We start from the raw sequence: 15,998 nt of genomic DNA, 5'->3' as shown, positions 1-15,998 counted from the left end.
TGTTTCGTTTCATGCTCAACGGTCTGCGCCTCAAAACTCAGACAGCCGCTGTACTTGCACTGGCGTTCGCCAACAAAACAATCCATATCCACAGTGTCAAACCCAGTGGGGGGGATCTTGAGAAGTACAACGTAATGCACATCTTTATTTTGGTGTCTTGGACACAAAAATTCACACCCATAAGAAGAAATATCACATATGATATTCTACACATGCAGTCAAGTTTGTCTTCAGAAGATAATAGCAATTTGATTTTTTTTTTGTGCAGCAATGTGTGTTTTGTTTGTTAATATTTGTCAACTGTTGGCATGTGAAGCCCTTTTGAGACATTTCTATGGGTGAAAAATAACTCAAATACATTTGACTTGCCCTGACTTGATTTGAAATTGAAATTTTATGGAAAAAAGGCGCTTATAAATAAACTGTATTATTATTATTATTATTATTATTATTATTATTATTATTATAAAATGGATTCCGTTTCCATAAAATTTTAATTTAAATTGTAGGTAAGCAAGTTTCTTCCCCACGATTGTATCTGCTGAGCATTCTTCTCAAAAACCAACAACAAAGAAAACTGCTCGTATTTGTTCGACAACAATTTGCCATCACGCATCACATTTTTGAAAATGTTTGGTATTTGTTTGTGTTTGCTGAAGCCCCCGAGGTTTGTGCTGAGTGTCCAGGACAAGCCAGGAGTCCTCCCAGACAGCAGGGGGCAGTGGCAGACATGCAGGAGCCAATCTTGGATGGCAAGATGGCAAAACAGGTGGGATTACTACCCCCCCCCCCCCCCCAAACCTCTTCTCATCACTTAGGACATCAGTATGGAATGATGCGTCTTTTTCTCATGTCAATTTTTTGTAGTTTTTTTCTAGGAAACGAGACTTTTTCAAGCGAATGCCAACATGGAGCTACTCATTAGCTCCATTTCCTTGATTTGTGTTTTTTTTCCTCCTTGATATTTTATTTTCAACAATAATAATAATGCAATATCGGATTTAATGTTGTACCCTTGTTGTGAGATTTACAATGTCTTTTCTTCACTTTCATGTCTCTAAAGGAGCAGAATTCCAAGCCTCTGGATGAGCAGAGAGAAAACGATGACACATCTGAGAAGACGTCCTCGAATAAAAACCTCAAATCACCACAGAAAGGCTCCAAAAGACATAAAACGACACAGTTTAAAGTCGGGCTGCTGGATATGTCAGATTACAAAGGAGAAATCGAGGTAAGTGACAATTGAGCAAATCATGTCGATAACACATTTAGTGTTTGGCAACTCAACTGCATTTACGGAGTACTTGAAAACAACCACTGCCGGACAAAAATAATGAACACAACAACAGACAATAAATTAATAATAAAGACAGTAGAAAGCACAAAACAGTCAAATTACAAATCAAGTCCCATGCTGAATCAAAAGCCAAAGAATAAAAATGAGTTTGAAGACGAGTTTGAAAGACGGGCAGGGAAGGTGGCTCGCCGAATGCTCAGTGGGAGCTCGTTCCAAAGAGAGGGAGCGGCAACGGAAAAGTCTCTTCAAAAGAACTCTGAAATGAGCCGGTGAAATGATGCCAGAAAAGGAGTCATGTGCTCCCTCTTAGAGTACCAGTCAAGAGGTGAGCAGCAGCAGCATTCTGGACCAACTGGAGACGCTTCATGGAGGATCGTCTGACTCCAAAGTCAAGTGCATTCCAGTCATCCAGCCACGGTGTGACCAAGGCAGGAATGACCGTTTCAAAGTGCTCTTCAAAATGTCTTTAGCCAGCTGCCTAAAATGGAAGAAGCACCAAATTTTCCAATTTCAAATCGCTGTCCACTTTTTTGTCTTCTTTTCATAGCAATTCAAGGAATTTAGTGCCGTCTTCTATTTATTGCTCCGTGTGGGCGATTGATTTGTTCTGTAGGAGCGGTAGTGGGCGGACGAGGGAATACGAGGGATGAGGACAAGCTGACAGCTCATCGTTTTACATTTTTCCTTAACACACGACAAAACATCTCCTCTTTGCAGATCGAAAGTGTTGCCACGCATGCATCTGTTGTTTTGGTTTTAACTGTGCTGCTGGAGTTTACTCCGGCAGCGTATGAAATGACATTCATCACCTGCTGGGAAGGGAAGCTGAAGCCAGGGCACAGCAAGCGGTTCTGTGAATACACACGCACACAAAAACACATCCACGTGAATTCTAGTTCAGTCTGTTGATGAGTTGCTACAGTATATCATGCTGCTACGAAGATAACGCCGCCATTGCATTGTGGGAAAGACAAACAAGCTCATGGATTACCGATAACAGTGGCAAGACAAACCTGTACTGATTAGTCGAATGTATTAAATGAACGTGGGCCAGTATTTTTCAAAAGCCTTGCCGTGTGCATTCAACTGTTCATTTTTGCTCTTGCGCGAGTAAAGCGCACGCGTCAGGAATGCGACACCTTGGTCACCTTTTTCTTTGGCACAGTGAAAACATTCAGAAATTGCTTTTGGGTGCTGTCAAACACAGCAAGAGTAGTTTGCACCGTGCTTATGAATGCTTTTGCGTCTTGAGTGCTCGTTAATTTTTTTTTCTCTTTTCTAGTCCTCACAAGGGCGCGTAAAGGAGACTTAGTAGTGCAGTATCGGTATTTTAATTCATTCATTCATTCATCTTCCGAGCCGTTTGATCCTCACTAGGGTCGCGGGGGGTGCTGGAGCCTATCCCAGCTGTCTCCGGGCAGTAGGCGGAGGACACCCTGAATCGGTTGCCAGCCAATCGCAGGGCACACAGAAACGAACAACCATTCGCACTCACACTCACACCTAGGGACAATTTAGAGTGTTCAATCAGCCTGCCATGCATATTTTTGGAATGTGGGAGGAAACCGGAGCACCCGGAGAAAACCCACACAGGCCCGGGGAGAACATGCAAACTCCACACAGGGAGGCCGGAGCTGGAATCGAACCCGGTACCTTTGCACTGTGAAGCCGACGTGCTAACCACTGGACTACGGTATTTTAATTGTAAAAAAAAAACAAAAAAACATCTATCTAGCGATGACAAAGCTCCCTTGGACGTGACATTCCTGCACCTGTTCTGAGTCATTTCAGCACACTGTGACAACCCACCTTTTACCAACGGCGCGCGCAATCTCTTTGAGTGAGTGCACCTGCAATTTAGCGGCAATTATTTTGTCGTAAGTCGTTGGCTTACTTAGTAAATGTCTTGTTAAATCGGGGCCTCGATGTTTAGCTCCTTCATTAATGACCTTCCTTCCTCACCGCTTACCCGCCTTGCGCAAAGCCACCCGCCGAGCTGCTCTGAATACCAAAACCATTTGCTTGGCTGACTTCAGTAATGTGGGAGGAGTTACAACGCACACGACTGCGAGAGCTGTTGCATCTCATCTGTGCCGACCGCCAGAGGGGGCGCCTAACGGCACGCCATGTCTCTAGTGTTGCTCGCCGTCGTTTGAACGTTCACTCGTCATTAGTGGCTCGCCATTTCGAGTGCTAGCGGTGAAATGTGAAGAATCGCTGCCTCGCATTTACAATCTATTGGTTGCCTTGGCAACACCATGATTCCCACATACCCTTGACACACTGAATGATTTCTTCATTGCGATGATCCAGAAACTGTGCGCTGAGGTATATTAATGTGCTGTTGAGAGATTATTAGGTGTTCCACAGGGTTAGGTCTAGGTTGATTGGGACACCAAGGTAGATTTTTGTTTTTTTGTGAGGCAAACTTGAACCTTCCGGACAAGTACGTTTGTAAGGCATGCCCGCTGGACCGGTGCTGCCCTTGTTCACATATTGGAGGACATTTGTTCTATTTGCGCCGACATTTGAAACATTTGTCATTGCAGAAACACTCGAAAGGACAAACGCTGATCGACATGGTGTGTGAGCACCTGAACCTGTTGGAGAAGGACTACTTTGGGTTAACCTTTGCAGACACAGACACCCAAAAGGTCAGAGAATTACTCACCATAGTATTGTCGGAGGCGATTTGAATGCATAAACATCAACAAGGCAATCGGTATTCCTCTCGCTTCTTGGCTGAGTTAACTTTTGCCACTGTGCACTCTCCATCGTTTAGGGATGAATGGAAAATGTAAATGTTTCATCAGAATCCGGGGCCATTTCTGAAAATGTGCACAGCTGGCGTCGAGATGAAAATGCTTCATTGAACATTTGCACGATGCTTGTTTTCAATTTTGCTAAACAAATGGAGCCCAGCTATCCAAATATTTTTTGCCGGGTGAACTTAAACTGATGAAACCGAGACCTACAGAAATCAAAAATCATTGGGCCATGTGGTCACTGCACCATACGGGAAAATGGAAGACAACAAAATTCGTCCACCTTTCACAGCTAAATAGCTTCCAGTCAATAGGGGTAATAAGCAAATGTTAGTGAGACATGTTGTCAGACTGAACAAATAGGATGAATACCAAAGACCCAAAAAACCCAAATGAAAAATGAAAATCACATCGCTGCTCGCTGTAGTGTTCATCTGCGAGATCACATCTCGGGCTCAACTTTCATGCGAGGAGCAGACTGAATCTGTGCAGGGGCAAGTTAGCCCGAGTGTTGATATTTTTGCAGAATTGCAGCATGGCGCATTAAAAAAAAAAAGTGTTTCGTGCCGTTGTGGGTGTGAACACAGCCGACGTGATTCACCACCAATCACCAAGGGACTCATTTTATTCCTTTCAAATGTGGATTGTACTTGACATAAATTGGATTTGTTGGAGTCTAGGCCCACAACGTATTAATTAATAAGCATGCACAGAGCTGGCCTCCTTTCATAAAATTACATAATCGTCGTCACCGCGGCGAGCTGAGGGAGCCTTGCTGTCTGTTCATGTTGACTCAGTGGTAGGTTGGCGGTTTTGACAGACATTGGCCTCCTCAAAGGCAGGTATGCTATTGCGCAACCGGCCACGGAGGACGATCCTTCCCTTTGATGGCGGAAAACATGACAAGACCCCAGTCACCGTCATCTACGCGGAGAGACATCTTGACAGCTCACTTGTTGTGACTTGTTGCACATTGCCTCGTGGATGACTGGATATTTCCCATTTCGACAACCGAGGGTTGAACTACGGAAGAATTAAGAGAAAAAATTCAAATTGAGCGAATATCTGGAAAAACAACGAAAATAAACAAGTCTGAACGTGAGCTTTCTTGTCCTTGTAGCATGTAGGTTGAACGAGATTTCCAATTCGTGTTCTTTTTTTTAAAAGATTATCTTCCATTGCTTTCCCATTTGCTATATGAGTGTGCAGTAACATTACTTTTGGTCAGTGGGCCCCAATGAGCTCTTTCTAGCGGCTTAATCACAAATCGCGCCATGTACAATTTGCAACACGGAACGCATAATTAGACACGATCGGAGCAGCGGGCTGAAGATGACTCGTTTCGCAAAAGAAAGAAGAAACGGATGCGTTCGTTAAAATCGCCTCCAGCTCAGCTGCGGAGAGACTTGCCTTCTTTTTTTAAGCAGTCATTAGAGCAACAAACATGGCCATTAAAGTCAAACATGTCACCGGTGTTCGCACTACATTTCCTGTCCGCCTTCTGTCTTCCAGAACTGGTTGGACCCCTCCAAGGAGATCAAGAAACAGATGCGCAGTGAGTTTCTCATCCAGGAAGTCGTCGGGATGATGCACATTTCACTCCACAATTTGCAATCGATGAACAAAGTGATGGCAAATTCCGCATCGAAGTTAGTCTGCTTTCACGGCAGACTAAGAAGGAAATCGGAAAAATGCCATTGGACATTTCTGGCCACTCTCATTGCGTTTGATCTCAAACGGAGTTTGGCCGCTTGGTTCTTTTGTCTTTCGGCCACGATGGAGAAGAGCGGTGTCATGGGAGACGAGGAAGTTGACGTCCTCTCGAGCGATTTGCGCCGACCCACTTCTGCCATGGTGGCTTCGTCGTCTTTATTTTCCACTTCTAAGTAGAGGCTAAGTCGGGGGTGGGCAAACGTTTTGGCTCGGGGATTGGGCGCGTTGACTTTTAAAATTTGACAGAAGGGACAGGTCAGCACAAACTATGGTTCATAAAAAGAAAATGCATTTGTTGACAGTCCATATCAAACATCAACAGAACAAAAGCATGAACGTACTGTATTAATATACTTTTTTTAAAAGACAACAGCGTTGTTGATGACCTATTTTAGCCTGTGCATTGCTGCAGATGGGTTGTGATCAGACCAGTAGAAGTAGAGCGATACAGAGGTCCAAGGTGGTCGATAAGATCCCCACCCCCCCTGTGTTCTGCAACTTCAAGTCAATGCGCCACCTGTCGGTGAAATGTCTGTCATTACAAGTCCAAATAAAATGAATGCAATCATTCGCATCGAACCTTAATTGTGGACCAACCTTCGGTGGGCCGAATTAAAAAGACCAACGGGCCGGATGTGGCCCGCGGGCCGTATTTTGCCCACCTCTTTCGTCTCTTGTATCGGATCGAATTGGGTTACGCGGGTGGAGATGAGGTGTGAGGAGCGGCGTCCATTCTGTGTTTCTTTCAGAAATGAGGAAGGGCAGACGTGATGGTCCCGATTTCTCAGCTCTCGTTCTCTCTCTGCAGACGCGGCGTGGCACTTTGCCTTCGTTGTCAAGTTCTACCCTCCGGACCCCTCCCAACTCACGGAGGATATTACCAGGTAGTGTCTTAAGTCTGGTCATTGAAGGAGAAAAGCAAGCAATGCTTTGCCATTTCTATCGAGGTACCGTAGCAGTAGTTGACGTTGTTATTTCCCCACACCGTCAAAGCAAAAGCAAATCCCTCATTCCTATTTAAGGATTAGAAGCGGAGCGTTACCACCAAGCCAGGATTTACTGCGCTGAATGCACGTTGGAGCTTGCCTTTCCTCCGCCTTGTTTGACTGCCAAAGCCTTCCCCTCTGCCCCCCCCCACCCCCCCACCATTTTTTTCCTCTCATCTGACAGATACTACCTGTGTCTGCAGCTGAGGGATGACATGATGTCAGGTCGGCTGCCGTGCTCGTTTGTCACCCACGCCCTCCTGGGCTCCTACACGGTCCAAGCTGAGCTCGGCGACTATGATCACGACGAGCATGCGTCGGATTATGTCAGCGATTTCCGTTTCGCTCCCAATCAGACTCGGGAGCTGGAGGAGAGAGTGATGGAGCTCCATCGAAACTACAAGTACATGTCCCACACACTGTTGGATAAATCTCACTTCGGTTCATCAGGCTAGAATCATTTTCAAGTAGATTTTTTTAATTTTTTTTTATTTCTCCTCGATGTGAGTTTCTAGTTCGACTATGTCATTTGTATGCCGGCACATTCCAAGACGCTGCTCTAGATTTTGGACTGAATACTAAAATGCCGAGCAGCTGCGAGATAAGCGCTTTCCAAATGAAGACTGCGAAGATCCCTATTGATGTTGGTCACAGGATTTTATTTTTTTCCTACCCGCAGGGGTATGACTCCAGCGGAAGCCGAAATTAACTTTTTGGAGAATGCAAAGAAACTGTCCATGTACGGGGTGGACCTGCACAACGCCAAGGTTGGCCGCATGAATTTATAAAGCCCGACGTTGCCGGACGCTTTCCACCCATTGCCGTCTTGTTTGCTCCGCAGGATTCCGAGGGGATCGACATCATGTTGGGGGTCTGCGCCAACGGCCTCCTAGTGTACCGCGACAGGTTGAGGATCAACCGATTCGCTTGGCCAAAGATCCTTAAGATCTCCTATAAGAGGAGCAACTTTTATATTAAGATCAGGCCCGGAGAGGTACGCAACCTCGGCGAGATGAATTAGTCGGGCTTGCAACGTCATCATAGCAGTATCGAAGAATACTGGACCGATATTGATGTATGTACAGTCGCTGTAATTCGCCTCAGACGGTCATTTGGGAAAATGCCATTGTAAAACAAAATGTACGTGGCGAATCGCGCCTTTGCCTGGTCTACATTGTGGCCTTCACACCATCTCCTCCATCCTGAAAATCACAATCTTAGTTTGTATGCTCCGGGCCCAGTCAAGTGACAGCCCCAGACAGCAAGAAAGAAAGAGTCCCTTCAAGTGAGCCGCTGCAGCTGCAGCCATGAAAACATGAAAAGCTCTCCTGCCGACTCCTAAACATGTGATGTTCTTCATACTTTTGTTTTGGCTGGATGTAGCAGAAGGCACTGGATTATAATTGCATTGACGGGCAGCTTTTTTGAATGTCACCGCAACGATTTCGACTGATTTCGGTGTCAGTGAAATTGTTCGAAGAAGAAGCAGCTCAAGTCCCGCTCACCCTTTTTGTTCCCTTTCTGCAGTACGAGCAGTTTGAGAGCACGATTGGCTTTAAACTTCCGAACCACAGAGCCGCCAAAAGGTTGTGGAAAGTCTGCATTGAGCATCACACCTTCTTCCGGTAAGAATCCAATTTGTGAAGCTGTCTCCTTCGGTGTCCTTTAACCCTTAGCCGTCGACGGTCAAGGCGGTCGTCGCTTGACAGGCCCGACAAGTTCCATCGCGCGGAATTTGAGAATGAGATGACGGAAAGCTGTCTGGATCATGATGAATCTTTTTACTTGCTGCTCGTTGGCTGCTCCAAAGACGACATGAAAAGAATAAGTCAAGTCAAGAGTATTTCTCGAGCACTTTCAAACAGCCATCGCTGCATACAAAGTGCTGTACACGGAGCGATTTAACATACACAATAAACAGTAAGACGAATCGGTAATCAAGGCGGTAGAAAGCACCAAGCAGTAAAATCAAGAACAAATCTAAGCCGGAAGAGCCCCGTGGGAACGGACCCTAACCTCCCGCCGTCTTTTGAAATCTTCTCTGGAAGAACGCCTTGCTGTCCTGCCGCCCGTTTGAAAGTAGATGTGCTGGAGATAATCCGAATGGGGTTTCTGCTTTCACAGGTTGGTTTCTCCGGAGCCTCCCCCCAAGGGCTTCCTGGTGATGGGCTCAAAGTTTCGGTACAGTGGAAGAACACAGGCTCAAAGCAGACAGGCCAGCGCTCTCATAGACCGACCCGCCCCTCACTTTGAGCGGTCCACTAGCAAGAGGCTCTTGCTCTCCAGAAGTTTGGATGGAGGTAAGAGGGTCATCTCATTGAGGTTCGCGTGCAAGGTTCAGGATCTCGTTGGGGGTAATTCAGCTCTCCTTACCAGCAGAGTTCTCCCGGCCGGTGTCGACCACGTGCGAGAATCACGACGGCCTCTTCCGTCGCGCCGTCATGGAGCAGCGTGTTCTCCGCAGCCCCTCTGTGGACGAGCAGGAAACTGAGCCGGAGCCCAGTTTGGAACAGGACGAGGACGATCCGGACCAGGAGGACACGGAAAGAGACGACGACCAGGACGGAAACGTCACGCCAAGCAAGAAGAAAGAAATCAGGGTGGGTCAGAATTCCTTTTTGCTCAATGACCACCGCATGAACGGCAAGCCAACGTCTCGTTGGCTTTGCCCGATCCGTTCCTTTGACTTCTTACTTGACTTTCTGATCATGTTGGTGAAACATTCAAACACGTGACTTGTTTCTTGTTCCTGGCTTTCTTGCTCCCACTCGCTGACCGAAAGGAGGAGGCCGGGTCACCGGTTGACAGTAAACAGGAGGTACATCACCTGTCCATTGAGTCTCTTGTCCGTCTGCTTGGAACCCTTCGAACAGTTCGGCCTCGATTTACGGCTCCAAACTCATCCATTTCCTTTGAGCACTTGTCCTCAGTGGCTTGTTTGGTGGCGAGAGGCCAGGTACAACCCCGGAATGGTCTCAAGCCAATCACAGGGCACCTTCAGTATAAACCAAACAACCATTTTCTGTCACCTTCACACCAATGGACAATTTCAAGTCGTGAAGGAACCTAACGAGAAAAGTTTGGGAAGATAGGAGGGAGCTCGAGTATCATGAGGAAGGGGGTGGGGGGTAAAAATGCACAGGGAGAAGGTGCTAACTCCACATTGGAGGGCTAGTGGAAGAAGCAAATTTGAATCCGAAGTCTAAGCTCCGGGGTTGCTCCTCTCGTGCCGATATTTCGCTCTCATTTGAGCTTTTTAGAAAGTAGCATATCGTCGATGTATTGACACGTCAGCTAGCATGGATGTTAAATGAAAACGTGACGAGTGGCTTCATTGAGCTTCCCTTTCTGTCTGTCTGCTGTTTACGCCGCCTTCCCTGGCCGTGCCCTCGTGACCTCTGTCCACTCTCTGTCTACCTTGCTTGTACATTGTCCCCTTCTCCAAATCAGCAGTTGGAGGAGGACGCCACCCCGCAGCACAAACAGGATGTACAGGTTCACTTCTTCAACTTTTTCCCTTTTGGCTTTTTACGTGTGCGTGCTGCTCTCCTTCAGCCCCATCATCCGGTTTTGCATGCGCATCCTCTTTCACGATCTGTCACGAGCCGATGATGTGAGGGAGCTACTCTAGCATCTCCCTCACTAACACCGAGACTCTTCCATCACGCTTTGTGTTCGTTATTATTGGCGGGCTTGGTGGTCATCCGAAGTTTGCCACACACTAAAATGAGTCCAACCGACCTACCTTCTGACCATATCATCAGGCGCTTCAAAGTGGTCGTCGTTTGATTAAATGACTTCGACTGAATGCTAAAAAAATAATAATAATAAAAAAAGCACGGTTGTTTAAATTGTGTGATTTACAACACAAACCTCTCAACTCTATTTCTAGAGCCCTTGAAAACAACCGCCGCTGTCTACAAAGTTCTGTACATAGAGCAAATATCATATTTCCAACAATAAATGAATAACAAAGACAGTAGAATGCACAAAAAACAGTCCAACTAAAGTCGAGTTTGAGTCATGCTGAGTCAAAAGCCAAAGAATGAAAATGAGTTTAAAGACGAATTTGAAAGATGGGCAGCGAGGCGGCTTGCCGAATGCTCAGTGGGAGTCTGGTCCGCAGACCTGAGGCACCCAGCGGGTGTTGGAGGATCTCAGAGAGGTAAGGTGGGGCCAGGCCATTTCACGATTTGAAAAACATTTGATAACATTTTTTAAAAAATGGTAAAACGTGAAGGAGTGTCAGTCAAGAGGCGAGCGGCAGTATTCTGGACCAACTGGAGACGCTTCATGGAGGATAGTCTGAATCCAAAGTCAAGTGCATTCCAGTCATCCAGCCGGGCTGCGACCAAGGCATGAATGACTGTTTCATAGGAGGGGTTTTACTTTCGCCAGCTGCCTCGGATGAAAGAAGCCGGATTGAACAACGGCAAACCGATTGGAAAGAACTGCAAACGAACCATTGATGATGAGTGAGGCAGTGAGAAAAATGACCCAAAAAAAAGTAGGATCTTCTACCACGTTTTAAGTTTTAATCTTTCTCGGCCCGTGTCCTACCCCCCGTAGTTTAGTGGAAATCGGTTTATGGAGGGATAATCACTGAACACACATCATGACAACAAAAACCAAATCTCGGTGGAGAGTAAGTAGCCATGGATGAAAACAAATGAAAAAGTTCTTCAAGCGGATTAGAGGACGGATGGATGTGACGTTTGAATGATGATCATTTGAACCATTTTATGAAGTTGCGACTTCCTGGCCATTCAGCAAGTGTGAAATGACACAACCAAGTGAATATTTCATGCACCGTTTATTTTGGTCAAGTTGTAATCATTTCACGCGATGAGTTGATGACGGCCTTCTTAGTAATGTCTGCCCGTCTCTCTTCTCTCTTCTTCTTGGGGTGTTTCGCCTCCAGTTTCTGGATAAGTCGCAGGATGTGCTGCTGAAGCATCAGGCCAGCATCAACGAGCTGAAGAGAGCCCTGAAGGAACCCAACAGCAAGCTGATGAGCCGTGAGAAGCGTCTGTCAGCATCATCGCCACCCAGCACGCCGGAGAAAAAAGCTGTGAGTTGGCGCTTTGGGGGCGGGGGGTGGGGGGGGGCACGTGGTGAAGAACATTTGGAATGTCCGGAACGACACTGTCTTTTGCAACTTGAGTGATTTTTTTTGTCCATTCCAAAGAGTATTCATATTCCAGTCACTGTCCCGGCAGAAACTGCCTTTTCAGCTTTGTCGTCTCTCTCGTTGTCTTGGAATCATTCAAGGTTGTGTTCACCGATTTGTCCTAACTAGCTTCTTCCGTGCCAAGATACGCTGACCAGTACTGTCGACTTAAAGGGGGCTCACCGTTTTCCAAACTTTTCACACTACTGTATTGATTAAGAAGTGAGCCGTTTTGTCTATTGTGCATTCTTATGGAAGCACGGTAATTTGCAGGTCCGTGTTGATCTCAGTTGCGCCTTACAGGAACTCGGAAGTAGTCGAATGCGAGGAGCTCAGCGTCCTCACCGCCCGTACTGTCTCTGTCATCACCAAATGATTCATGTTGATGCCGAAGCAACAGTCTCAAGTGTGTCGTATACACTCTAGGCCTCTCACTATGGAATATATATTTTTTTATAAGTATCGATTATCCAAGCGATTCATTTTGGTCGCCGTAAAGGTTTTCTGGTTCCGTTTATTCAGCCAAGTATCGTCTTTTCTTTTAGGTGTCATTTGAGGATTAAACAAAACCAAATCCAAAGTCGACGACAATGAAACAATACACTGTATCATGAGGCCTTTTTCCTCAGTGGTTGGGCGGCAGAAAATCAAATCGCAGCTTGCAGGCAGACAATTGATAATGCTCGTAGGAACATTTTTTTTTGGAGCGGAAAATGTCATCTATATTCCGTCTTGTTATTTTGCTTTAGAGAAAGACGGGTAATGTTCCATTTGAGCGAGTCGAACGGATCAAGTCTTGGGGCCATATTTTTGTTGGGACTTTCATGTCTGAGAGTCGTTTTGGGCCATCGCTTTGGAAGTTGTCAAAGAAAGGATCTGTCTATCAAAGACGTTTTGGATTTCACTTGCCTAATGTTCTCACGATACGTTTCCGTTTCAAGAGCCAGGTTTCTTTTCTCTCAGTCGCAGCACTAATGGCTGTTCTTTCTTCCCTTTTGACTGACATTTCTCGTACCGGCCAGTTGGGGGCGCGAGCGGTGGGGAAAGACCCCGTTAGCAGCCACTCTGTTGAGGGCTTCACCCAGAAGACTCTCACCACTTCACCTGAGGTTGAATGTTTCTCCATTTTGCTTTGCGTGACCACGTTACACCCTTCATACCATTTGTCGTTTGGTGCAATCAATTCCATGAATCCAGAAACATGTTGACCAAAACTGCCATCATTCATGGAGATTGTCTTTTTTTTTTGTAGCGCTATTTGGCTTGACTAACTTTGTTTCATCTATACCAACGTAGGGCTCTGAGGATTGGGTATTGATAGAACCCCAAGAAAGTTATCATCAAGACCATGACTGGGAAGTGCAAGATAATGACACATCTCTCACATCTGATTCCCCTTTGGACAAAAACAAGCAGGAAAAAGAGATCACCGTTGCCAAGATGATGCATATCGAAGTAACAGAGTCTGACAGAAAAGAAATGAAAGGCCGCATTGATGAATTTCCGGCAGCTGGATGCTGTGGACCCACTAACAAAGGTCGTTTTCAGATTCAGCTATCGGCGAACGCAGACCGCTGTCAAGAGAAATCTCTCGGCAAACAGTCTGAAGCCTCGAGCGCCAGTTTGGCCCTGGGCTCGCATCAGAAGAAGGAACAAACAACTTTGGCGCAGAGACCAAAGAGGCCACCTCAGAGCTTAAACCTGCGAATGCCTCCAGAGCTCATCCACGAGGAAGGCGCGAGCGATTCCTCTGGAAAAGAAAATGAGGACTTTGACTTGGACAGCAATTCAGACAAAAATTCAGAAACAGAAACTCACCGGCAATCAGCAGCGCCGGCGTTGCCCAAAGGTGGCAAAGGGCCAGAAACGAATCGGCCTTTCGGAGTCGATGAAGACGTCGGCGTACCGGAGGACAGAGTGGCAGGACAAAGCCAGGACGCTTCCAAACGAAGCTCGAACCGGGTCGGGCCGTCCGAAATAAACGGACCCGGCAAGCTAGACCACGAAAGTTCATTCGGCAGCGGAAAGGGGGAGGGTCTCGCGAAAGTCAGAGCAAAGGGCTTTATTGACAATAAAGAGTTAGCAGAGGTAAAACTGCGACAGGTCAGGACGCACGAGAGGAAGATTAGTAGCTCTGGAGGAGAGGAGACCGAGAGTCTCATTGGAGAGCGACGTCCGAGGGCCGCGCTCCACCGACTGTCAGGCGGCCATCAGTCCGAAATCACCAGGATCGTCCCCCTAAAGCCGGAGCGCTCCAAGAGCATCGCGTGTCAGGAGGACAGTCACAGGGACAGGGACAGGGCAGGACAAGATGAACAAACACGCGTCTTGCGAAGAGAATACCGCTGGTCGGTGGGTTCTCCGGAGGGGTCCTCAGATCTCACTTGGACTGAGGTCTCCAGCCTCCATCCGGCATTCGAAGCCGATTTGGAGAAAATCGCCAAACTGGAGCATCCCGACGACAGTCCTCATCCCTGCCCGGGGTTCTCCGAAAGTCCCATGTTTGCGTCAAAGAACGCACCTCTTTCGAAAACGATTCCTCCAGCCCCGCCGGTAAAAAGCAAGAAGGCCCGGGAATCGGGACTGATCCTGCGGAACAGCAGGAATGCCGTCAGAGAGACGAGCCAGGAAGCGGTCAAGAAGAGACACTCGGTAACTGTGCTCGGCTTCTCGGTCGATGGAAGTAAAACATCGCATGAGCTTCTTCAAACATGCACGGCATTTTATTTTCTTCTTCCATTTTCGGCGCCTCACAACGCAAAAGACATTTTATCCATCGTCACTCAATGTGAAGGCCCGTCGAGATGACGCTTCCTTCATCTGGATGGCGTGCGAGTGCCGCATTTCATTCACCGCACGCCGCCCCGTCAAAGCCGTCACGCCCGCCTGTGAATTGTGGCAAATGCAAATGACTACGAGGTTGTTTTTTTATTTCCTCCATCCTCAACTCAAAGAAACTACAGTGGAACCTCCTTCTCCGTCGTGTCGTTTTGTCTGCTGTAGTTGACGTCCTGTCATCCTTGTTGCCATCGCTTGCTCTGTGGTTGCATCTAAAAAAAAAAGACAAAAAGAGAAAAAGCAGCCGTTCTAGCGAGGGGCTTGATCCTCTGGGTGCTCGTTGAGTCTTTGAGGATTTTTGGAGATCTGACGTGACGTTACGCGTGATGACAATTTGTCCTCCTGCTTTTTACAAATTTTTTTGGTGCACTTTTACCCACTTTTTTTTTTAACAATCAGTCAAATTGCAGTGCACTGACAAAAGGTGTGTTTTAAATCGACTTCTGTGTCAAGTGGTTGCACAAAATAAAATCATCTGGATCCAGATGCATGTTTAAAGTAGATGTCTCCTTAAAAAAAAAAATTGTATCCCATGATTTTAGGAGTAGACTATGCATGTCCTTAAAAAAATAATGCACCTGGATCCAGGTGATTTTATTTGGTGCAACCACTTGACGGAATAAAAATTTTCAATACGTGTTCAACCTTGCAGCCGTTCAGCTTTAGAGGTTCCACTGTAGCAGAAAATTCAAGCTCATATTCTATTGTTCTGATAGCTCCCCCCCGCCCCCCGACTCCCTTTTCCCAGTTTCCACTGCCTTGTCAAGCTGAAATGTACCTAAGAGAGGTCAAACGAAGTTACTATTCACCAAGAGCAATCTTCCTAAATTACAGATGATTGCAGTGTTTTGGCACAGTTTAAAGAAAGTACGACATTGAAATAGATCGAGAGGATTTGGGAAAATTAAAAACCCAAACAAATCTTGGATTTTTTTCGTGAAGCGTTAATCTGTCATTCTCTCGAACCTGACCTGGATAACAAGATGATAGCGCACAGGTTCCTCTGTTGGTCGGCACTGAGCCGCCAGACAGACGCACGCCTCTCTTGCAATTCCCGCTTGGTGCTTTCATTCAACTGCATCATCAGAAGCGTGCGCGCATTTGGCATCGTCGTGAAAAAGTGAAGACAAGCGTACCTGACGCCGTTTTTTCATCTGGGTCCACCCTTTATCCCACATTGGATTAAACAGGCAAGGGAACGTGTTGCATTGGCTCCCACCGTTTGCAAA

General features: G+C 46.6%; 2 protein-coding genes across 5 annotated transcripts in view; one reads left to right on the top strand and one right to left on the bottom strand.

The window, feature by feature from the left end:
• Positions 1–15,998, bottom strand: part of LOC127607617 (lipopolysaccharide-binding protein-like) — a 143,784-nt gene that overhangs the window by 26,082 nt on the left and 101,704 nt on the right. The gene's annotated exons all lie outside the window — the stretch shown is intronic.
• Positions 1–15,998, top strand: part of LOC127607592 (band 4.1-like protein 1) — a 40,716-nt gene that overhangs the window by 15,159 nt on the left and 9,559 nt on the right. Inside the window, exons 2-17 of one of the 4 annotated variants that reach the window (XM_052076048.1) lie at positions 660–769; positions 1,064–1,231; positions 3,847–3,951; positions 5,575–5,617; positions 6,584–6,659; positions 6,946–7,164; positions 7,441–7,528; positions 7,603–7,755; positions 8,289–8,386; positions 8,886–9,061; positions 9,141–9,361; positions 9,544–9,579; positions 10,212–10,256; positions 11,683–11,832; positions 12,954–13,040; positions 13,228–14,583. In XM_052076048.1, the coding sequence (XP_051932008.1) occupies positions 731–769; positions 1,064–1,231; positions 3,847–3,951; positions 5,575–5,617; positions 6,584–6,659; positions 6,946–7,164; positions 7,441–7,528; positions 7,603–7,755; positions 8,289–8,386; positions 8,886–9,061; positions 9,141–9,361; positions 9,544–9,579; positions 10,212–10,256; positions 11,683–11,832; positions 12,954–13,040; positions 13,228–14,583 (3,060 nt within the window). In that variant the 5' untranslated portion in view covers positions 660–730. Of the gene's footprint in view, positions 1–659; positions 770–1,063; positions 1,232–3,846; positions 3,952–5,574; positions 5,618–6,583; positions 6,660–6,945; positions 7,165–7,440; positions 7,529–7,602; positions 7,756–8,288; positions 8,387–8,885; positions 9,062–9,137; positions 9,362–9,543; positions 9,580–10,211; positions 10,257–11,682; positions 11,833–12,953; positions 13,041–13,227; positions 14,584–15,998 lie in introns of all 4 variants that reach the window. The other 3 variants (XM_052076047.1, XM_052076049.1, XM_052076050.1) reach the window with 3 other exon arrangements.

The sequence above is a fragment of the Hippocampus zosterae genome, chromosome 9 (assembly GCF_025434085.1).
Source record: "Hippocampus zosterae strain Florida chromosome 9, ASM2543408v3, whole genome shotgun sequence".
Lineage (NCBI taxonomy): Eukaryota > Metazoa > Chordata > Actinopteri > Syngnathiformes > Syngnathidae > Hippocampus > Hippocampus zosterae.
The sequence above is the reverse complement of the archived record's forward strand: the minus strand, read 5'-3'. Positions and strand labels throughout refer to the sequence as shown.